Source organism: Gymnoscopelus microlampas (assembly GCF_963454915.1).
Source record: "Gymnoscopelus microlampas genome assembly, chromosome: 9".
NCBI classification, from domain to species: domain Eukaryota; kingdom Metazoa; phylum Chordata; class Actinopteri; order Myctophiformes; family Myctophidae; genus Gymnoscopelus; species Gymnoscopelus microlampas.
This window is the reverse complement of record NC_139946.1, coordinates 21,501,248-21,525,212: the sequence shown is the minus strand read 5'-3', so window position 1 is coordinate 21,525,212 and position 23,965 is coordinate 21,501,248. Positions and strand designations below refer to the sequence as shown.

Here is a 23,965-nt window from a genome sequence, read left to right as displayed (position 1 = left end):
GATAATTGGGGTCCAATTGAAAACAGCAGAGGAGGCACGCCTCCAAAAGGTGAGAGGAGAGGACAGGAGAGCTTCTTGTTTACCTCGGGTTCCCTTGGGGCAGGGCCGCTCTACCAGCATGCCCCGCTGGGTCTGGGGCCATAAGATGTCCCTCCTCTCTGCAGCCTCGCAGAAGCGCTCTGGCAATGGGAACGACTCCAGGGACGGAGGGGCAGTCGTCTGCAGCACCACAGGAGGCGGCCTGGGCCCTCCCCTGCCTCCGTCCCGGGGCCCTGTTGTGGTGGTGGTGTTGATCGCGCCCCGGTGCACCGTGGTTGTCGTGGTGGTGGTTGTTGTTCTCAGGGGCGGAGAGGCCATGGTTGCTTCTGAGAATGGCGGGGCTGTGAGGATAGATAAAGGGTAGAGAAGATTTAAGTTTGGCTGTAAAACGATAGGGATAGAAACACCTCATCGAATCCCTTTAAGTTATGGGTTTAAATTCCACTGGGGCCGCCAATGCCCATTATGTGCATTCATGGAACTGTATGGCAGTGCCTTCTGTATAAAACATACACATTAAAATGTGTATAAAATGTGTCCTATGTTTAAGTCTGAGGCCCTTCTTCATTAATAGCTCTAAGGCTCTAAAAATCACATACATTCACATACGCCATGGGGCAAAATGGCCACCGAGAGAGCTTTGAGCAACAAGTATGTTTGCCTTCCCACGGACTATGGCTTATTCGAGGCATTTCTGGTCTGTGGCGAGTATAAGACAATAATTACAGTAATATCCTCCTGGTCGGCAGTTATTTTTTGCCTGGGAGATTTTTGTGGCACGGCTGATTAAATTTCACTGGAGAAACACAAAGCCTGTATGTGTAGCATTGGTGGCTGAACATTCATTTTGCCGTTGTTTCCCCCCCTGCTACCCACGCGCTGATAAAGCAGGTGTGCTGTAACTCATGCAACGCCTGGGGCAAAAAACAATACATTTCAGGGGAAGGGAGAGAAAAACAAGCACAGTCCTTACATTTAACATGAGCCACTGTGAGGAGAAACTATGAGGACATTTTTCATGCCATACAAACAACACACCGGTGTGAGTGGCACCGTAATTACATTTCACAAAAGTCAAATATGGGGGAGTTTTTCTATCGATGAACCGTTGATAAAAAAACTATTCTGATACCGAATCAGTCTTGCGTCTCCCGACTGCGGCGAGGGAGACGGAGTATTTCGTCTGGCGAATTTCAAAGGGATAAGCTATATCAATAAAAGGAAGTATGATTATAATGCAATGTGTGTACTGAATCTAATCGCATTTGAGCACTTTGATTTCCCCCATTAGGCTGACTGTCGAGCATGCAGAGAATGTGAAGTGGTGCCGTGGCTCTGCTTGGATTGTGTACTGCCGCTGCAAACCGCTGCCGAGAAGAGTCTCAGAGATAGAGAGAGAGAGAGAGAGAGAGAGAAACAGACAGAGAAATAGAGAGAGACACAGAGACAGTGAGACTGCGTTGGAAGGATGGTCAGAGGAGGACAGCTCCGGTCTTCCGGGTGGGAAAACAGAAGAACAGAACAGGCAGTCGACACACCAGGCGCCATAGCGACCGTATCTATTGCCTCCTATTGGATAATGGTGTCTGGCTGATGGCAAGAGTTGACCCCCGACAGTCTCCACGCACCCTGCAAGCTACTGTATCAGCACCACCATCCTACGGGCCACTGTGGAAATGAGGCTTCAGCAGTGAGAGCTGCTGGGATATCTATTGGCCAGTACCTGTGGCGAATTAGGCTCTATTGACAGGTGCAGATGACTTGGCTCACTCCCCCCTGGATGGGCTGCATGCATACTAGCACACCCGTGTGCACACACGCACGAACGGACGAATGAACAAGCGAGCGCAAGTATGAACCGACATATACAACAAACTCGCAGGAAACACAAATCCAGACACACCTATTGAAGGTGACATTAAAGTGTGCATACTGTAGCTGACTGCCCGTTTTGACACCGAGCTGAAGATAACCCTCTCTCTCCCTCCTGCAACTCCCTTTTACCCTTCTCCTGTCCTGAACACCGCACCCCCCCCCCACCACCACCACCACCACCCCCCCACACACACTCACACACCTGTATCTCTTTACTCAACACACAGGGGTTCTCTGCTGCACGGCCACGCCTGTCATGGTGGCTGACAGACAACCTGTGCTTTCTGTCCTTTCGGCACCAGCATTTAGGTGCCCATGAAAAATGCCTGTTTCTATTCAGTATCTCTCTCTCTCTCTCACCCTCTCTCTCTCCCCCTGTGGCACTTCTCCTCATGGCATCCTAAAATACACCTCCATTGCTACAGGCCTGGTTCGCTCATAAGCAATGATCCGCAGAGCCACAAAGGTGAAAACAACAATACAAGTACAACAACAATAGCTATTGTGAAAAGTTTGCCACGTCCCAGGGCCGTGCAAGGCCCATCACAGCACTGTCGGAAAGAAATGAATGTGTGTCAGTTTTGAGTGTGTAATTTTAGACAGGGAGGTGGAGGGGAGGGGTGTGCTTGGCAAATTTCCAGAAAACTTTCAGGAAATTGTGCGGAGAGCCTAGATAAGTTTCCTCATTTACAAAGTATGAAAGATGATGATGATGATGATGATAATGATGAATCCTCGTCTCCATGGGTGGGGAGTTGGGGAATCCGGACACCAAATTAAATGAAAATGTATCGCTGCTGGACACAATGATTTAAGATAAGGGGCTTGGGAGCACAGCTAATAAATCAAGAAGAAGGCATTTGCTGTAATCCAAGCGCATTCCTTTAGCATGTTCGCTAACAACTGCATCATGTCCGCACCCCTCAACACAGAGCTGCTTGAGACATCTCACTGAGGGGCCCGACCACATGTTCTCTTTCACCATGCAATGTTATACCTTTTCCTTTCTTTCACCGTTTCCTTCTTTGTTAATTTAATCTTTTCCTTCTTTCTTTCTTTTTTCCCCCTCTTTTTACGTTCATTGTTCATTTTGTTTCTCTTTCTTTCTTTCTGGGCTACAACTTTACAACTCTAGCAATTCATAATACTATCGATGACTTATATTCAATTAATCGAATGAGGCATCAATAGAATAATGTTGAAGCGTTGGCACTTGATCGGCTAAATCGATGATTAGTCTGATTAACCACTTATTTTATTTATTTCTGATTAAATCCTTAGTTGTACAACTGTGTCGTGCAAAAATAGTCAATCTGAAAGCTCATAAAATGTCACATTGCAACACATTGTGAGATGTAAGAGCTGCTATTTGAGCTATTTTTGAAAAAGATAAATACAGAAAATGCCCCCCCCCCCCACAAAAAAAGATCGAATTGATTACTCAGAATGGATTAAATCGATTAGTTTGATTAAATGTTACACCTCTACTTTCAACTCTCCTGGATTCCTTCCTGATTATCAGCATGAACCCAGTGTTGGTAATTGAACTAGTGTAGGCTAACATTAGGCTACTGTAGCTCTTTCCACTAGAGAGGGATCCAGTTTTGCTGAATCCCAGTCGGCCCACTGGATGGCTTTTAGGGAGGAGTTGAATTGAATTTGCTGAGACAACGTCTGTATTGCAAGGGGACTGAGCCAAGCTGCACTGATGCAGCTAATAATACAACATTATTCTTCTCCATATGCACAGTCACTGGATGCGGCTGTACTGAATGTTAAGGGGCCTCATTAGACATTAGTCTAATGAAATGCAATACAAGTAAAAAGGATCAAATAATCCTGTTGGCGAGTTTCATTACATGTTTATGATGAAAACTAATCCTCTTTCCCTTATGAAGGAAGAAGGGCTAATACAAATGTAGACTAGTATGCGCAAAGTAATTCCCAGCGGGATCCCTACATAAACAATGCAACCTCCCTGACCAGTGCTATTCATGTGTAGCGCCTGCTTCGGTCAGTAATCCCAGCCAGAGACGCAGTAATCTCATTACCTCGATGCTGTAGCTTGGACTGATTTAATCCAATGAAAGCAGGGAGGAATTAATCCACAGGTATTAAAATGGACCCTGCTACTCACTGACAGTCCCCTGCTTTGCAGGTCTGACTTTAAGTGGATAGGTAGATAGGTATAGGCACTGTGGGGGGTCGCTATTGATCGCCCAGTGGGGCTGTGGCAGCATTTTCAGTGCCTCCCGCTATACACAGAAATGTAGATTGGGATATTTTTGTCCATTCTCTGTTCTGCTAACATCTGTCTGTTACCCCCGAACACCCTCCCTCCCTGTAAAATGTTACTTTGATTGTGACAGGAGAAGGGTAAGGCTAAGCCACTGTCGGGCTACATGGTGAAACCAGGACAGGATCCTCGATTAATATGTCCGTCTAGCACTCAGCCCAAGGGGAAGCTTCAATTAGCTGTCATGGAGTGTGAGCGTGAGGAGAGAGATATCCTCCAAAGTACTGCCGATAGTCAGAACGGACTTATTCATAACCTTTTGGTGGGACTCGACTCCCACACATTTTCCCACTTAAATATATCTCAGTGGCTCTGCTATTACCACCAGGGCTAAAGGTCTGAGAGACTTATGATAGACAATGAGACGGGAAAAACAGGGGATGAGAGGAAGAGAGGAGTGGAGAGGGCATCCACGAGGAGGTATAGGAACCGTCAAGTGTTGTCGGCACTTTGCATGCACGCAAGCAACCGCGGGCGAGCCCTCGTGTGCACATACAGGCGCATGTGAACACCCACGCATGCATGCACTGGCAACACACACACACACAACCCTGATGTGAGACTTTGCTGGCCTCGGCCACCACAGACGCATCAGTGTAACAGATGAAAAGTGACAGCACGTGTGTCTTTTATATTAAGCTTAATGGCCCCACTTACGAGAGGCAGCGCATGGTCGTCCACCAGGGTAATGCTTCATACATGTTATCAGGCACTGTTTATCTTGCGTGTGTCAAGGGAACAAATATTTTGTCGTTTCAGCTAATTTCCCTAAAGGTAAAAAGCATTATTTAATCTTGCACGTCTCTTCTCCTCTCCCCTTCATCTGTCACGGACAATCTCATGTAAATGCAAAAGGAATCTGATGACATTGATGTTCATTTCTTTGCTTTCTTGTTTGAAGGACTTCCTGCAGCAGCAGCAGCAGCAAAAAAAAGAAAGGTTTCAATTTGACAACGATAATAAATTGCACATTCTCGACTTCTGGTCAGCTGATATGTTAGAGCAGATACAGCTATTTGTCGACTGTTTGTACCATCTGTGGAAGTCGTAGTGATAAATTACCATAGAACTATAGACAAAATATTCATAATGCTTATAACGGCAGTAGAGAATTCTGCCTCTCCATCCACACCTGCAAGTTTCAGGCTAATAAGTACCGTAATGGTTTATCTCATTCCCTTGGGTGATATATTTGACAACAGTGTTAATTAGCAATCAAAAATAGACTGTCATTTAATTTACCTGAAATAGAATGTGTGTTACAGAGAAGTTTTCATATAGTCTTATTCACATGGGACTGATTTATAATATATGAAGGCCCTGTGGTTTTAATCAGTATAATAATGTACATAACAACAACTTCCAAGTGGAAGTCAGCTTTACAGTAGCTGCAGCTGTTACCTAGCAACGTATCAAACATTCCACTGAAGCTGTCTATGCTGTTAAATATGGCTCCCAGGGGGTAATGGCGTCCTAATGGGAAGGAGTAATAGGAAAGTTAACAAGTCAATGGCAGCTTAAACAATTAAAAGCCTATTTCTTCCATCAAACAGGGGCCAAGCTCGGTTCTTTGTGCAGGGGCCAAGTAAAGCGAGTGGAGGAAAAATGAAAAGGAAAAGCCATCTGCTTGTCAAGGGTCTTTCAGGGCAGAGTTAGGGTTTCACTGAAATGAGGTGTTGAAGCTATGAGAAAGTACAGCAAGAAGGATGGCAATTGTCAGTGTCACCACCAGAACATGTAGAACACTTTTCAAGCATTCACACAACTGCCGAGCCGATACTCCTGTGACAAGTTCATAGTGGAAACATGGCCTTGCTTAATCGTTATATGGGGGATTTTTTTCATTTTGCAAAACATTTTTATATCAGCCTACAATAATAACAATAATTCACAAGTAAAATTGCATTGCATGTCTCTCTCCCAATGCTTTGTTTGTAGCTGCAGGATGGAATGCATTACAATATTGTTTATATATCAGCTGTAAACATTACAATTATTTCCCATGAGGTATGCCCTTGTGTGCTTGTGTTCATGTCCGCGTCTCAGGGAGCAAAACCTAATGTGTAGTTTACTTACAGTATGTTATAATTATGTTATTTAGAGTTCTCTCCAGTGTTCTCTCTCTCTCTGACACTCGCACACACAACAGGCAGATGAAAGAACGTGCCTGCACATAATTACATACAATAATACATAGCGCACAGATCCATGAACTTGCATTCACACTCATTAATACCCGTGTGCATGCAGAAAATACCCTATTCTGCGTATAGAGACAGACATAGCAGCTGCCAGACTGGAGCCTGCATTTTTTTCGGGCAGTTTTCTCTGTACAGTCTCAGTACGTGCCTCACATATCAAGCATGAACTCCCAGCATGCTGAACGGGGCAACGTTTGATGCCATACACACCAGGGGCTTCTATTTCAGAGGGCTCACACACACACACACACACACACACACACACACACACACACACACACACACACACACACACACACACACACACACACACACACACACACACACACACACACACACACACACACACACACACACACACACACACACACACACACACACACACACTAAAGCCTGATTAATGCTTAGTCGTATGACTATATGGTGTCCCCCGTCACAACGCGTCAAATTGCAACACATTATGAACTTATAGATCAGCTATTTTCGATGTGGGACACCGTCGTACGGCGGTGTACACATTCGCAACAATGCACACACATAGAGAAACAAATACAGCAACACACACGCGCACGCGCACGCGCACACACACACACACACACACACACACACACACACATTAAGCAGGCATACAGTGTGAAATAAACCTCCTCAAAGGCATGTGTCAGCGACTGTTGGGGGACCGTTGTGATGTCTGAGTAATAATTCTTTGAATACGCCTTGTTTCACAGTCAGACTGTAATCAAACAAGAGACTGCAGATCCCCGTGGCAATTCGGCTCAGCCTGAACATAATCACCCCCCACACACACAAGCATGCATGCACGCGCACACAAACGCACACACACAAGAATGCACGCGCACATCCATACACATGCACACACACACAACCTCCCCTACTCTGTCTCTCTTATGTAAAACAACTCCCAGTGACATTCTGAAACATAACCCTAAGCACAGCACTGCACCCCCCCCTCGTCCGCCCTGTGCCTCCATAGTGTTGACTTCAGACCGTAAGAGGAGTCGTCAGCCAGCAGCTGGCCAGGATCGCCAATGTGGAAGATCGCCTTCTCTCCGACGTGCTTTTCCTAAGGACCGGGGATGAAATGGTCTTACTTGTCGGACAATAATTGGCCCGCCGTGCCCTACGATGTGCAGCCTCCGGGCGAGCTAACGCTAAAACATGATCGGACTTCAGTGGTTGAACGGGTGACCCCTGACGCCCCTCTCTCTCTCCCACCGTGAGCAAGATCTCCTTCATTACCAACAGTCGTGGGAGTAACGTTACGTTTAACTGCACAATGTAACATCAGAGGTGAGGCGAGGCCGGCTGTAAATCTGTGCCCTGGGATTTCGTTTCCACCCTGCCTTTATTGTTACAAATTCAACCCAACTGATATCGTCACAGACAATGTGGCCGGTTAATATGACGGTTGAATAACGGAATATCGTTTAAAAACATGATTTCAAAAAAGGGAAGGCTACTTTGAAGGAACGGTGAGGGGAGTAGGGAGCGACGGATCGGGAGATAACGCGACAGCAGTGAGGATAAAGCCGCCGCACAGGGATAGGGAGGAAGAGTCGTCATTGAATTAGCATGTCCCTCCTATTATCAGCACAGATTGGCAAGGTAATTAATCCCTTTATTGCCAATGCAGGGGAGAGACGCGCCTGGGAGCCTGGGAGAACGGCGGTGCTGGCAGGAGAAATGAGGGAGAGACGGAGACACAGAGAGAGAGGGGCAGAGAGAGAGAGAGAGGGGCAGAGAGAGAGAGAGAGACAGAGAGAGGGAGAGAGAGAGAAGGCTGGGATGGACAGGCTCACAGTTTTGCTTTGCGAGGGCAGGCCAGCACACACACACACACACACACAATCATGTAGGCTATATCTCTGTTGACAGATGGACGGTACAGCTCATCGCGTAGGGGGACATGTAGGAGGTGGACCACAAGGAACGGAGAAGCTCAGAAAAACGATAACCCTGAGAGAGGGGGAGGAAAGAAAGAAGAGAGAGTGAAGACAGACGGGGTTAGACAGAGACAAAAAGATATAAACAAAGAGAGACGAGGTGGGAGCAGACACAGACTGTGTAGAGAGATGGACATGGAAGGGGGGGGGGGAGAGAGAGAGAGAGAGAGAGAGAGAGAGAGAGAGAGAGACAGAAGACGGATCGAGATATTGAGAAACAGAGGGCAGGATGGGACAGGGGAACAAAAGCAAAAGAAGCAGTCGCTACTTTACACATCAATATTCTCTCTATCTCGACACCAGGTTCACTTGTGGCGCCCAACAGGCACAAACCAAGAACTTGGCAGTTTTTAACATTGTCTCCGTCTTGGTTCTGTGGGCTCATAGGCCTGCACCGTGACCACCTGTGAAGGCTGTGTTGCTCATGTGTTATTATGTCCTATGGAGGGAAGTTACTGTTAAGAAAATATGACAGTGCTTTTAAGCAAGGCATCTTGCAACCATCATGTGGCATTTCAAGGACACATCTTAATGTATATTTATGAAGGGGACTCAAACCCTTTGATCTATATATATATACAGGGATATAGGGACCATATCTCTCTCTTTTCATTGTCTATGCGCTTCTCATCTCTCTGTAATTGTTGCCATGCACACATTTTAATTCCCAATGTGCTGAGCTAGATGCCAGTGCTGCAGAGGAACAGATCAAAGGAATCATGACGATGTTACGGAAAAGCTGTGAAATCGTCCGACACCAAGGAAGGAGCACGTTCTGCCGCGGGACTTTGTTAGACGTGTACAGCTCAAAAGCATCATTCTGCAAACAGACGAGAATGTCTGCGGCACATCACACCAGCACTCCCCCAATAACGCGGGGTGCTGTTCTGACCACACGCAGAGACTGGGAAGATATAATTGGCGAATTATGTCAGCTCGGCATACCTTATAATTTCAAACAAATTGGGTCACTCTCTCCTGTCTTACAATCCCCACTTGCAAATGTGTAATTTGAGGGGTGCGGCGACAGATTGAAATTGTATGCAAATGTATTGACATTCTGAACAATTAAAGAGGTGGTCTTGACTTGTGTGGGTGGTTTCCGCAGTGCCCGGGGCTTTCACGCGGGAGTGATTCACAATCGCACTCTGCCACAGGGGATGAATAAAAAGGTTTCCCAAGCTCACCTGTGTCCCATTGAGGTGGTGGATGGGCCTTGCCTGTGCATTTTACCGTATAGAAATGTTACCTTGTTAGATGCTTACGCCGTGATTTGAGGCCCACATGCTGGCACTTGGCATGAGTAAACGACCCACACAAACGCATAATGAGTTTTTCATGCGGAACATCTCGTTTAAATCAATTTAATCATCTCACTTAGGAGATGCGACAGAGGAATATGTCTCTTTATGAGCCCTTATATGAGACAGAAAACGGGCGTGAAGCCACAGACAGTAGTTAGTGGTATGGCATTTTGTGTCAGAGAAAAGGCTTATTGGTTACAGTATGCCAGGAGAGGGACATAGTGACCCAATTAACTTCCACTTTCAGTATAGAGCTGCTTGTTGGACGCGACCCCATTCCCTCCCCCATAACAGGAGCTGATCTTGTCTCAACTTTGAGCGACATTATTAGACTTGACAAGAACCCAACTGTCTGATGCAGAATGTCCTGGGCATCACTTCTATCTGATTGCGCTCCATGACAAGGCAAAGCATGTGACAAGAGCCATCACAGGACTAGAGAACGAACCATGCACTCCGTGCTCTGTGTGTGTGTGTGTGTGTGTGTGTGTGTGTGTGTGTGTGTGTGTGTGTGTGTGTGTGTGTGTGTGTGTGTGTGTGTGTGTGTGTGTGTGTGTGTGTGTGTGTGTGTGTGTGTGTGTGTGTGTGTGCGCGAGAGTGGCATTTTAATTAATGTTTAATGCTGTGTGTACTACCTTGTGACTGGCCATCACAGTCAGAACAGGTATCGTGTGATCCTACATGATGATGCCAGGCCCATGCGCTCTCCAAATACTGGCCACTTAGCACTGTCTGCTGCTTCCTGCATGAACACCCCCCCCCCCCCCCCCGATCATGGCTTCCATCCGGGGCACCACCCAATAACGCAGGGACCTTTCCAGTCCGGTCAAGGACAACAGAGTCATTCCCTATCTTCCAGTGTAACCTGAAAAAATAAAATATCTAGCAGTCTGATAAAGCCATCATTATTACTATAGGGTTAAACGTGTATTTGTTTTGTGTTATCTGTGTCTGGCCTCCTGCACTCCCTATTGTTTGTAGCTCATAATTGCTGTGAGCTAGGCTTGCTGAAAGCTTACTCTAATGTTGTAATCAGTGAAAGTGAGTCTAGTTGGGAGCATCAGTTCTCCGACCTTTCAGCTAGAAGCTTGCAGATTGTACAGTGGAAAAAAGAAAGAAACAAACGAGCATAATTTTACGCTGTAAGTAGTATGCAATATTAGAGGGCCAGGCTCTGTGGGAGAGAGGATGCTTACTGGATGCATAAACATCTTAATAACTGTTCATAACTATGTACCTAGATTCCTGTTGAAGCCCGTTTGATCCTGTGTGTGTGTGTGTGTGGGGGGGGGAGGGGGGGTTGCATGTGAACCTGGGCAGACTGTGGATACACATGCGATGTGAAGGGATGTAACGCACGATTAAGGCATAAGCATTGTTTTATATATACTCTTTAAGACTTACTGTACAAAACAGCAATTACACCTTTAGACGTCATCAATCCTACACTGCCGAAAGAAAACATTCTGCTGGCTTTTACATCTGGGACCAGAGAAGCGAGTGTGAGCTGCTCTGAAACCGAGCATCAAGATATGTGGAGCGTTTAGTGACAGCCAAGAAAAAAAAGTGCCATCATTTATATGTCAACATCAGCCGTGTGGGAGGACAACATTATTGACATCCTGATGATCATCTTGGACCATTCTCCCTTGCACTCATCGACTGCAACTCAACACACATTAGTCAGGCGCGGGGCCAGGTCCATGACTCATTTGTCAAGTTGAGCGAGCTGAATCCTCCTGCAGTTTAGACGTTAAGCGTACAGTCTTCGCAATATAGCCGACATGGGAAAAAATAAGAGGCATTTTGAAAGGGAACTTAGGTAACGCACATCGACTGGTGGGTGCTGGGCTAAAGAGGCTTCAGTTCAAAAAGGGTAGAGCCCGCACACCAAAGCAGGTAAAAAGGTACTTCTTTATTAGCTGACAACGTTTCGATTTGTTGTGGATCTTCTTCAGGTCAACCTGAAGATGATCCACAACTGATCAAAACGTTGTCAGCTAATAAAACAATAAGAGGCATACACACGGCACAAAATACGTAACCACTTTCAACCTGGCATCCCTATTTTGGGCATGTAATCGGTAAAAGTTTTTCCCCCAAAAAGTTTTAAAAGGTTTTACCATTTTCAAAAGCTAGTCCATGACCGCATTTCCACCCACTGTTTGTCCGGGATATGGTGCCATGACAACATATAAGGAATATAGTACATGTACATCCACCTCAGTATCCAGGTGCAGGACAAACAGAAGATCAACATAAAACAATAATAAAGGTCCTCACACTGGTCAGATGTCCCGCTTTGTTTATTTCACTTTTTAGCAGAGCATCTAACCAGTATGCAAACATTATTATTTTTACCGTGGCCACAGATCCCATAGAACCACAGCATTGCTGTCAATTCGGGTTATGGGGCTGCGACTACAGACCCTGTGGTGAAAATGCTAACGAAGTGTAAATTTGGGGAAAGTGTCTCCCTCACTCCCTGCATATGCCAATGGTCAAGTTCAAGTCCACTGAGAAGATGGACAATGGATATGGATGGACTGACAGAGTTTGGTTCATTCTACTATAGTAGGATAGCAACAATAGCAGATCTACAAGCTCACAATGCATCGCGATACAACGCGTGGTGTGCTTTCAGAGCTGCCATTTTCACTAGTCGTCCTACAGTACAACGAAATATATAGGGATTATGTGGTTAAGTAGACGAAAGGCTTTCCTTTCTAGAGAATTGACTGTCCGTGGAGACAGCATTAGGGGAGTGTGTCTCTCTCAGACACACAACATATGGTCTTATTTCAGAGAGAACCCTTTCAAAGTCTTTTGTTTTTTGTATTAGTAATCAATGTGCATTCAACAGGTGACTAAATCGATTGAACGTTCTGCCAGCCTGTGTGCAACCTTTCTCACAAATTCACACCAGCTGTGCTCAACACAGACTGTAGGAATGCAGGATTCTGCAGCTTGGCCAGCTGTTTGCACACTGTACATTGTTTTGGTGAAACTGACCGTATTTATATTTCTGTCTCCTGTAACCATGTCATTCAACTAATTATAAACTCTGTGTTTGACTGTCTGATAATGAATTGATAATTGTCTGACACACACACACAGCTTCACAGAAAAAAACTGCCATTTTCATGTAATACAACAAATATTTAATCACAAACCTAGTAATATCTTTGTTATTGTTGGAGAAAAAAAACTCAAACATGTTACATTAGGGCATATAAATAAGTTAATTTTTCAACTTGCTCCCCTTGATCACTGTATTTGCATTTGGCGCACCCTCTGCATACTAATTGCCAATGAGGTCTGCTTGCAAAGTTCATACTTTTGTTACACTAAAAGCTCGCTCTGAGTAGAGTGACACTGTTGGCTGAACCCAATTTAGCAGCCACCCAGGCCTATCAATACCAAAGTGGACAAGCAAATACATTAATAAATATTGAGCCCTGGGATAATCTGCGCGAAGGTTCCTTGACCTCTGTAGATTTTCACTAACTGCGGCATGCATTACATTGACTTAGGACTGTGGGTGAGAAGGGGATTAGTATAATTACAGTTATTATACTGTATTCTCAATCTAAAGACTATCGCACGTCTGGGCCCGGTCTCATCTTGGCTCTTGACAGTTAAATTAAAAACATGCTTAGCTGACGTGACCTGGCATGATTGATCCCTCTCCTCCCTGGTGTTTTGCTTAGCCCTCTCTTCTAACCCTCCTCTCCTTTTTCTCTCTCTCTCTCTCTCTCAGGCGGGGCCTTGACTCCTTACACTCCACCCTCAAGAGTATGAAATGTTTATTTAACAGCCGATGGGGATTTGGCAGTTCAGCACCATCACCAGGGGGAATGACGTATCCTTGCCCCAGGCCAGCCTTTGTACCTGTTTGGGCACGTACTGAATAGCTCCAGCGTTGAGGCTACGTATCCATCTGCCTATCCATCTCTCTCTCTCTCTCTCCGTCTTACCTCCTTTCTCTTGGTGGCAGCAGGATACGCTCGCAGGGCTCCCATGGGCCTTAGCACGGGGGACTCGGGGAACGCCTGCACGGTAAAACCTACCCAAATCCCCCAGACACTGATCCCTTATGATATGGTAACTGGCTTTGAGGTGTTGTTTACTGCCGAGCTCCACTCACTTTCGTCCCCGTGAGATGCTTTCCTACACTCCAAAGCTTCCGTAACATATCTAGCACATATTAGATTCTAAATTAAAAATCAGTCAGCCGTGACACTTGACACACAGATGTGGGAATAAAGGAGTAGGGAAGGCGCACTTAATAGGACTAAAATCACTATGTCAAAAAATGCAATTTCCCATGAATGTGTGCAGAGGAACTGGGAGGTGCAAGGGGGTAAGGGCGGGGTGGGTGGTGGAATACTTACCATGTGCTGGATCAGGTGGCCCGAACTCCAGATTGTATCTCAGGATGTAAAAATTATTCCACACATATAGCTGGTTATCTCGTGGGTTGTAATCCACAGCCGCGATGTACTGGTACTGGTTGGGAAAGTGGATATCCACATACTCCCCGCGGTTCTGCTTGGTGTTGTAAACGTAATCGATCAGGCTCTTGCTGACCTCGCTCTCGTTGTCTTCGTATGTGGAGCGGACGACGTAAAGTACTCCACAGACCATGAAGGCGTTGGAGGCCGAGCGCTTGTCGTAGGTCGTCTCCCACGTGGCCTCGAAGCGCAGCGTGTACGGGTTCAGCTGGCTGATCACCACCATGCCGTTGTTCTGCTCGGTGGCGTAGATCACCCACAGCCCGTTCTCGTCCACTGCTAGGTCGATGTCCGTCTTGCCTCCCCACTTGTAGGGTGACGTGTCGTGGTAGTTTGCGTTGTTGATTATGGCCTCGCCGCTCTTGATTCGAGTCCGCAGGTCAAACTTTACGATGTTGCGTGTACGTTCCTTGTTAAAAAACACAGCACCGTCGTACACCACAAAACCCGTACCGTCCACCCGGTGGGGCAGTTTGTAGGTGATGGTTTGCCGTGCGTTTTGGAAGTCATCCAGGGAGGAGTACTCAATGAGAGTGTCTGTCCTGTAAGGAGTCCAGGGCATGAAGTAGATTTTGTCGCCGGCTTGCAGCGGGTCTTTGCACCAGGCACCGGCTTGCTGCTCCGCTTCAAAGAGAAAGGAAGGATCTCCAACAGCTTTCAGAGTCCCAGGACAAACAAAAACTAGTGATGGGAGAAGAGTAGACATGAGAAACACACACAGGTTAACACAGTGGCAGCAAAACAACTTGGAACAATAATGAAACTCAATGTAATCTCTAGTGTCTTCGTTTTGTGTTACAGGTTGTCCAGGAAGAGTAGGGGAGGGCGGGTACAGGCACCCGTTAGAGAGGCCGAAAGATGACTAACAGCTATGGCCAATGTTCACGAGCAGTTACGGGGAGTTTGGTTTTTGTGCATAGAAAGAACAAAAGGAAATAGGAAAGTTGTTAAGCAGAATATATAAATATAAAGGTAAATAGTCTGAAACGAAAAGAAGCCTCGCTTCTTAACTGTTGGGAGTAGAACAGAAATGAGGGGGGGTTGGGGGGGGGACAAAATAAATGAAAATAAAATAACAACTCAAATGAAACAATTTGTCCTGTAAACAAAAAAAGCAGCAAACTAAAGTCACTCGTCAACAGACGGGAGAGGCTACGAGAGAGCAGGAGTCATCGGAGTCTGAAGAGTGTGCATGGGGCAGGTTGTGCTTTAGACGTTTCTCAGTTACACCACCTCTCCTTACAGTGTTATGTACCTGAGAGGCTTGTCATTATCGAGTGGTGCAAATGTCACATCCATTACATTTTAAAACAACCGTCCCAGTGGGCGGGTGGCAGTATAGGGGGTTGGGGGAGGGCTTTCTCTGAGGCGCACAGAGAGAGGAGCAGAAAGTGGTCAAGTTTGAATAACAGGCTGGGGCGAGATAGAGGAGGGAAAAGGCGAACGGGGCTGAGAAAGAGAACGAGAGTGTAGAAAGCGATAGCTTGGAAAAAAAGGGCCCAGAAACACGGTTACCATGGCATGCTATGGAGAAGGACTGGGAAGCCAGGCGGTATGGAATTCTGCTGAGTAGCAAAAGCATCCAGGGGTTATGACGATAGAAACTCCCCATGGACCACAGCCAGTATGCCCCTACTTACATCTTAGGCTGCTTATGTGGTTGCATCATCTTTAGAATGTATTTTCTTTTTGCGCTCATTCCCCATGTAGCACTACGTTATCCGTTAACATTACAATAGGGGTATACTGGAGATAATGTTTTACACTATATGTGTTGTATATTTGTATATTTGTTGCGGCCACTACGGGAAGATAGGTAAGGTTTACAACCAGATGCCACAAAAACAAGGAGCTAGGGTTTAGATCATGTCTGTTATTTACCTTTTTGCTCCACTTCTATTTTAAGCGTTGGAAGAGAATGAAAGGGGTGCAAGGGAAGAAAAAGAGATTAGTATGAATTAATCGCTAAGATTACATATGCAAGAAACATGAGACATGGACAAAGACAGGCAGACCTGTTCGGGGAAAAATGTGAGAGACAGGTGAGAAAAAGATGGGACACCGCTGACGAACCCTGCCTTAGAGAAAAGGAGTTGTTATTTACATTGATCGTGCATGGGTTCATGACCAACTGTTAAGCTTGGTTTATAACAGGAGGGGTCGATTTAGTTTCAGGCACAATTTGAAGGACATCCTACTGTCTGTGAGAATGTAACATCATTGATGGCAAACCATCAATATATTGTACATTAGTTTAGCTTGTGACATTCACCAATCCCAAAATAATCTTCAATGCTAGTTTGTCCCTTAGACAAGCACTTTTCTGACTGACAGATTGAATATGACAGAGCATGGTATTAGTGCAACATTTTTAGCACTAATCTTATTAAAATGATCCACACTCAAAACAGTTCTAATCCATCATTATACGGATGACTGCTTTATTTGTGCACATTACAAGTTAACCTGCTTTAGTCTGGCAGTCTGGCAGAGCATGGCATTTCACTGCACATACTCTTATGAGCATGTGACAAATAAAACCTCTTGAATGTTAAGGATGGGTTTGACCATTAATGGATTAATGATGATTCAGTAAATCATGGTATGATTTAAAAAAGAATAAAAGAAAAGAAAAGTATTTATTGGGAACAATGTTTCGGTATTCAGACCTTTATCAGGTTATTTGTAAATTCTTCATGATTTGGAAAAACAAGCATAATTTGGATGCAACTTTTCATAGTGTAAGCAAAAAAAAGTTGTTACATACTTCTACTATATGGACCCATTTTATATTATGTTGCTGGTTGCTTTTATCTGTAGCTTCAGCGGTTTGTTTGAGGAATTTGCCTTAACACATTATTATAAAACGTGTGATATCTTCTTATTCACCCATTGCCACTAACCAAACCTAACTCCAGGTGGAAAGCCAGGTTCATAGTGATAGCTAAACACAGCATATCTGTAGCTACTCATTTACTCTATCATCCAACACAATCTTAATCCAACGGAAGCAATTTCCCCATTCCGGTCATGGTTTCCTTAACGTATATGTTCACTTGCTTACATCCGTTAAATGTTCAACATACTTTAGGGAAATTGGCCGAAGGGGTGTATTACAACAAATCTGCTTTGAGTTACACTGATAATTAACTCATTGAGTGCCATTAACGTGTTTCACGTGTTTTTACCGCTATGGCTCAACGTGCCAATGACGTGTTTGATGTGTTTTTGAAAAAAAAATCTTTTTTTTTTTTTGAAAAACATGTTCAGAACCCAAGATATCATCATCTGAAGATTTGCAGCTCCATCCACTCCTTGTTTAACTTAGAACTGAAAAAGGCTGTATCTCGCTTTCTAAGCACTTTTTGTTTTCAGTGAAAAAAAAAAATTCTGGCAATTCTGGCACTCAATGAGTTAACACCACAAGTCATATAAAGCCAACATTACTCTAGTGTAACTGATAAATATAACATTCAATTGATACCTAAAAAGTAGGCCACTAGGCATAGCGATTGAAAGATACAATATTGCTCTTCAATGCTTCAAGTATTATGCTACCCGATTGGGCCCCCAAATATTATCCTTAACTTAGCTTAATGATCAATCTAACACCTGCCTGATAGCAAACACCCGCTCTTACACTAATTCACCATGTGAGAACAACAACAAGTAAATGTGTGATGGTGAAATACAGTGATGTAGTACTGTAGGCTATAAAAAAAGGAAAAGCTATCTAGTTTGTGGGTCGAGTATTCATCAAGGAAGTTTATAATCACCCTAAATCACAGTAGCAAAACCAAATCAGGTGGCTTATTCACAGTTGAACTGTGTATCAAGTTCCAGGGTAAACATTGTGCTTGATTTGCTGAATAAATTTGCGGTTTCCAATGATATTCATCTATAAATACTTCCTTTTTTTTCTTAGGCCACTTAGCCATTTTTTTAAAACAAGGTCCTTAAACGTTGAAGTGTTTACACTTCATTGTGTAAAGTAAGCTAGGTACTGTGGTGGAGAAGCGAAATACATTAGCGCAACTTAAGAGACCGAATGATGACAAAAAAAACACACGATTGCCTGAGAATGTAATGAAGAATGCCTACTATAGCTGTTAGAAAAGCCCTCTTTTGTAATATATTTAACAGATGTTTGGAACAAGGGGGGAAAAATGACATGAGCGTTTAGAGACAAAGCTTCTTATTTGCTTTTTAAATCCAGTCCAGTGATCAAAAGGTTACAACAAACAGTGTTCTGGAGAGAAGGCATGCCCCTATTGACAGCAAAAGAGAAGAAGACAGAAAATCAGGCTGAGAAGCACAAGTAATGCATGCCACTCTGCAGAAGTGATTTGAGGGCGCCACAGCTACCTAAGACATCAAACAGCGAGGGAGAAGTAAACAAATTAACAACGGTCGAGTTCCCAGAAGCTGCCCCCAACCAGATAAAAGAGAAGACGAAAGACCGAGGGAAAGAAATTGAGATGGGAGAAAAGGAGAGAGAGGTGGAAATCTGAAAAGAAAAAGAGTGGTTAGTAGGAAAAAAAAAAAGGGTGGGGAAAAGAAAGGCGATCATTGTGATCAGAAACCGCTCAGTGGAAGAAGAGAATGAATCAGGTTGCCCAGGAGGTATCCTGCAGATTGCACAAGGGAAGGGAAGAAGAGTCAGTAACGTTTGAACATTGCAGAATTGAAACAAAACAAGACACCCAACCACCCAAAACCCCCTCTCCCATTGTCACCAAGCACCACAAACCGGCTCTGCTTTCCTGCTCTACAACTGCTTTACACATATGAGTTATGAATAATTGCATGTTCCATCTTAATCCAATCCGCTCTGTACCTTTATTTTAATAAACTACAGGGCCTTTGCCTTTCAGAGTCTGAGGCTCCCTTTAAATTGCATGTAATGTACTTTAGTACTGACTAGACTGGCAAACTGTCTGTATCAACTTGGCTAATATGTCTGCTGTCCACTGCAGACTCAATTAGTGGCTCCAGCATTATTTAAGCATCAGGAAGCAAATAGAAAAATTGCATAATCTAAATGTATACATACTATGTAAGGGACAATCATGCACTGCAGTCTACAGTAAATTATTTCCCCATATGTACAGTAGTAGGACTACAATACATACAGTACATAAGGGGTAAATTATATAAACTTCTGTAGTAACGGAAAATGTGCCTTGTTAAAGCTGTTTTTTGACATGTGAAATATGCCTAAAAAAACGTGTATAACACGCATGTAAAATGAATATAACAGAGAGAGTAGGTGATGACACAAAGCTAAACTAGCACTGATGGCTTAGAAGGCCTGTTAGTGCAGGGAGATATGCCTCTTTTATTTTTACACAGCAGCATAGCAACAGACATAGATTTCTTTTTTTTTTACACAATTTCAAGAGCAGCCTTAATGAAGAAACTTCTTTGCTTTTATGTCCCCTGTTTCAAGGCAATTACCACAGCCAATTCAGAAGGTGACTTGGTGCAAGGTGAAGGTGAATAACCATCCCTGGCTTGTTCAATGTGATAATGAGGGTAGCTCTTGACATGAACCAAATTATTGCTGTAAAAAAACTGGAAATGGTTGAAATGTACATGGTTTGTTTCAGGCTTTACTTGTAGGTGACAATGCAAAGGCTTAATGACAAGGATAATGAATGATTCATTGAGGTGAAAAAACTAAAACAAATGATCTATTACTTTCTGGAATTGAACTGCCATTTAAATTTCAAAGGACACAAAGACTCTTGGTTAGGGAACCAATGCTTTGGGACTAGGCTATGGCCCACCTTTTGGGTCAGGGCTGTCGGGTAAGAATTTCTCTCTATTTACTCAGTCCTGAGTCAGGCTGGTCTCGTGGTCAGATACAACGTCTGTCTCTTTTCTTTTTTTTTTAAATAATATCATTGAGGTGGGGATTATGCTATTCAGTAAGACCCTGCATGTAATTCTGAACAGATTTCTGCCATTCAAATTTATCTGTAAAGACCGCAAAGTCTGATGGATAATTCCTAGTGTCAATTATGTTTTTATCAACAGTCAATCAATAGTTACAATTTCATGTAAGTATTTTATGTAAGCATCGGCGTTTCATTGCCTGCCTACCCAACACTTGCTTTGCGAGTCCTTCACATGAAGGAGGTCGTTTCTCAAGGATTAGAATTACAATTACTCTGCAAAGATGTGGGGTACACCTAGACTGAAATTTCTTTCTTAATTTAATTGAGAAAATAACGAAAATACAGTTAAATATAAATTACAAAGCAAAATAAAATAATCAGACTATGCACTGAAAAACAGCCAGGTTCTAAGAAAACTTTGGTTTTGAACCAGGCTCAGACCCATGAATGCAACGGGCCCATACCAGGCTCAGGCAGAACGTGCACGGGCTCAGGTATAGCCAAGTCAAGAATTTCATCCACTCATTTACACCTGGAAACCTGTGACATGACAAATAAAGATTCTGGATGTTTTGGGGGGGAGCTCACTCTAACCTCTATCGCCAAAAAAACGTCCAAAAAATGCACTTCCTTCCTGTCTGTGCTGCAGTAACTGATCAGCTTAATAGGGATTTAATATCTTGTCTCGCAAAACATCTTCAAAAGCCACGTATCCTTGCAAATCCAAGGGACTAATTCCTAAGCTTTTGGATCACTTCACAATTTTTTTAAAATGAAAATGGTAGTAAGATCTGTGCTTTAGTGCAAAACCTCAGTAAATCGTGCCACATTACAGAAACTCCCTGACATAAGTCTCACTCTAGCACAACATCTGAAAGACCATTCATATTTAATGTCTTCAACAAACTGATTGGTCATCGGGAATACATGGACATTTACGAGAAGAGACACAGGATTAGTTAAGGGAAAGAAACAAATCAGGGCACAGCTTACAAGTCACAGTCTACAACAACAGGCTAGTTCATCTTTAGGGGAAAAAGGCTGGACTGGATTCGACAGGACTGGATTCGACCATACAGGGGGGTGACACAGGGGGGTGGCGGAAAAAAATGATTCATGTAAAAATCACGATTCTTATTTTCTACGATTCCGAATCGATTCTCAATTTCTTTTTTACTTATTTTCTTCATTTTGGTGCAATAATGTTAAATTACCAGCTTCTCTCAACAGCTTCCAAAGTTGTTGCTCAAGAATCAGTATGGTGAAGTGATTGGACGCACTTATGTATTATTTGCGTCACTTGCTCTCTATTCATCACTGTGGCGCTGTGTGTGTGTGTGTGTGTGTGTGTGTGTGTGTGTGTGTGTGTGTGTGTGTGTATGCACGTGTGTGTATGCGTGTGTGTGTGTGTGTGTGTGTGTGTGTGTGTGTGTATTAATGTTATGTATGTACATTTGTAAACTAACTTATTCGCATCAGTCATATAGGATTATTGAACACTGAATGATATACTGGCAAGTTTATTGGCAATGGATAACATTTATCGAGAATCGTTTTGAATTGAGAATCGATTTTGAATGGAGAATCAATTTGGATCGAATCGTGACCCCAAGAATCGAAATCGAATCAAATGGTGGGATATCAAAAGATTCACACCCCTAGTGACACTAATCACTTACCAGGACAGTTGAGATAGGATACATTCTGTATTCGTAGTCCTATTCTGTGTGGGCATGGACCTCCTTGAGAAGCAAACAGATAGGACTAAAGTCATGCACGCAATGCTTAATGTTGAAGGGACGATCACCAGGGAATCATTTATTAGATACACTTTGCCAGGAGTAGCATATCACAGACCCGTGTTTGTGCAGATCTGACTGATGCCGTGGTGCACATGGGGGAACCAAAAGCCCAGTGCAACAGCAGGTGCGCACGAGTCAAGTGCACCTTAAGGCTAATCCTACCATTAAGGTTTGAAGTTGCACAGCAAGAGGTGCAATCGATAGTTCACTTTAGTATGAGGCACATGGAACAAGTACAGTTGAGAAAACCAACACAGGTAGAGGGTTTGAGGCAAAAGTGAGTATATTTGGCCATGCTCCATTAGGCTGAATCCGATGCTCATTATAGCTGATTCTATTATTAATTACAGGTCCTCAAAACCTCGGAGACATTAACCTTTAAGTTGTAATGAGGTTCGCTCCCTAATAATGTTCACTTACATATTCTGATTTAACTTCATGGGGAAAACGGTTGGGCAGGCAACCTGGAGCTGTGGAACATATACTATAATTCACAGAATCTGTGTGTGTGTGTGTGTGTGTGTGTGTGTGTGTGTGTGTGTGTGTGTGTGTGTGTTTCTGTCGGTCTGTCTGTCTGTCTGTCTGTCAAAATTTGTCCCTGGCATAACTTTCAGACTCAAACTTGCGTGTGTGTCTCATAAAACCCTGAGGTGTGTAGAGCCGAATGGTAATTCGGACGGACCAACAGTTTCCGAGAACTGAAAAAATATATGTATCGGTCGGCCCGTGGGTCTGAGAAAGAGGCAAAATTATTGTGTGTTCGGGAAATTGTATGCATCGGCTTCACTGATTGGCCAACCCAAACTGTCGGCTTCATGGATTGGCGGAGCATCACGTCACGTTTTTGCCCCTAAGCCAGTATAAGTCCCTGATTGGCTAACCCGACCCGTCAGCTTAACTGATTGGCCGAGCTTCACATAACATTTGTGCCACATAACAGTATAAATGGAACGACTTGAATTGTTCCCGACATGCATGGCCCCAAGTAGGCTGGGCGCCGTCCTAGTAATGCTTAATTTATGGTCTGTCGTATGAAGGTGTCACACGTCAAAAATAGCTATTCACAAATCTCACAATGCGTTGCACATGCAACGCATTGTGGGCTTGTTTATTGGCTATGTTCGGCACGACAAAGTATAAATCGTGATTATGGGTTATGTTTAAAAAATAATAATTTTTAAATCTTGGTAAATGACCTGGTATTAAATTAACATTAGATTAAATTCTATGACGATAGGAAACTAGAATACATGTAATCCGTTCAAATACTGCCAAAATACTGCCTTGCCATCACTGCTACTATAATCATTTCAGTTCCACCTGATTAGGGATTCTGGGAATTCATCTAATTTCTGGTGATTAATCAGTTAGTAAAGGTTAGATGGGGGTTTTAGCTCCACAAATTGCTAATGAAAATAGAAGCTTAAAGGACAAAGAGGAATTTTAATGCAAAAGGCAATCTAAAGATTGTTTGGGGGCCAAATGGCAATGAATATTTTAGCATCCGACGTGCAGCAAAATGTTAACGCTATCTGTTCGTATGAAATATTACCTTGTTGACTTTATGTGTAAAGCCGCTCTGTTCCGTTATGTAATGGAACATCTGTTAACATATTTCAACACCTGTTGTACCGAGGGGGTATTGAGCCATTAAGATGAGCGGTGTTTCTCGACTGATAGTTCTCCTTGCAAGACTGAGTAATGGTGCACTGGCTTGCCCTCATCAGTAGTCAGCGTGACTTCTATCACCCTGCCCCTCTAGTCTGCTACCTCATAACCTGGCTCGGTAAAGTCTGCTGGAAAACATGGTGAGTACATCAATAATAGAAGCAGCATAGAGGAGGAACAAAGGGTTTTACAGGTTATCTCTTATGGGAGGATGCTCATGAGTTGACACGGATGGAAGGAGAGACAATAGAGGAGGCGCTATGAGAAGTGTGTGGGGAGAAGGACAAAAAACTAAGTGAGACAGGAAAGGAAGGTAAACCGAAAGAAAGAAAGAAAGAGAGGGCGGATTAAGAAAGGGTAGCTAAGAATGGGTGGGGCGTTGAAAGGGATTCTGGGGGAACG

At 43.9% G+C, this 23,965-nt stretch overlaps 1 protein-coding gene across 9 annotated transcripts in view; it reads right to left on the bottom strand.

The window, feature by feature from the left end:
• adgrl2a (adhesion G protein-coupled receptor L2a) overlaps positions 1–23,965 on the bottom strand; it is a 120,605-nt gene that overhangs the window by 32,986 nt on the left and 63,654 nt on the right. For all 9 annotated transcript variants that reach the window (XM_084067764.1, XM_084067771.1, XM_084067763.1 and 6 more), the window contains 2 exons: positions 14,074–14,874; positions 84–380 (listed from right to left, as the gene is read on the bottom strand). In XM_084067764.1, coding sequence (XP_083923890.1) covers positions 84–380; positions 14,074–14,874 — 1,098 coding nt within the window. The remainder of the gene's footprint in view (positions 1–83; positions 381–14,073; positions 14,875–23,965) is intronic.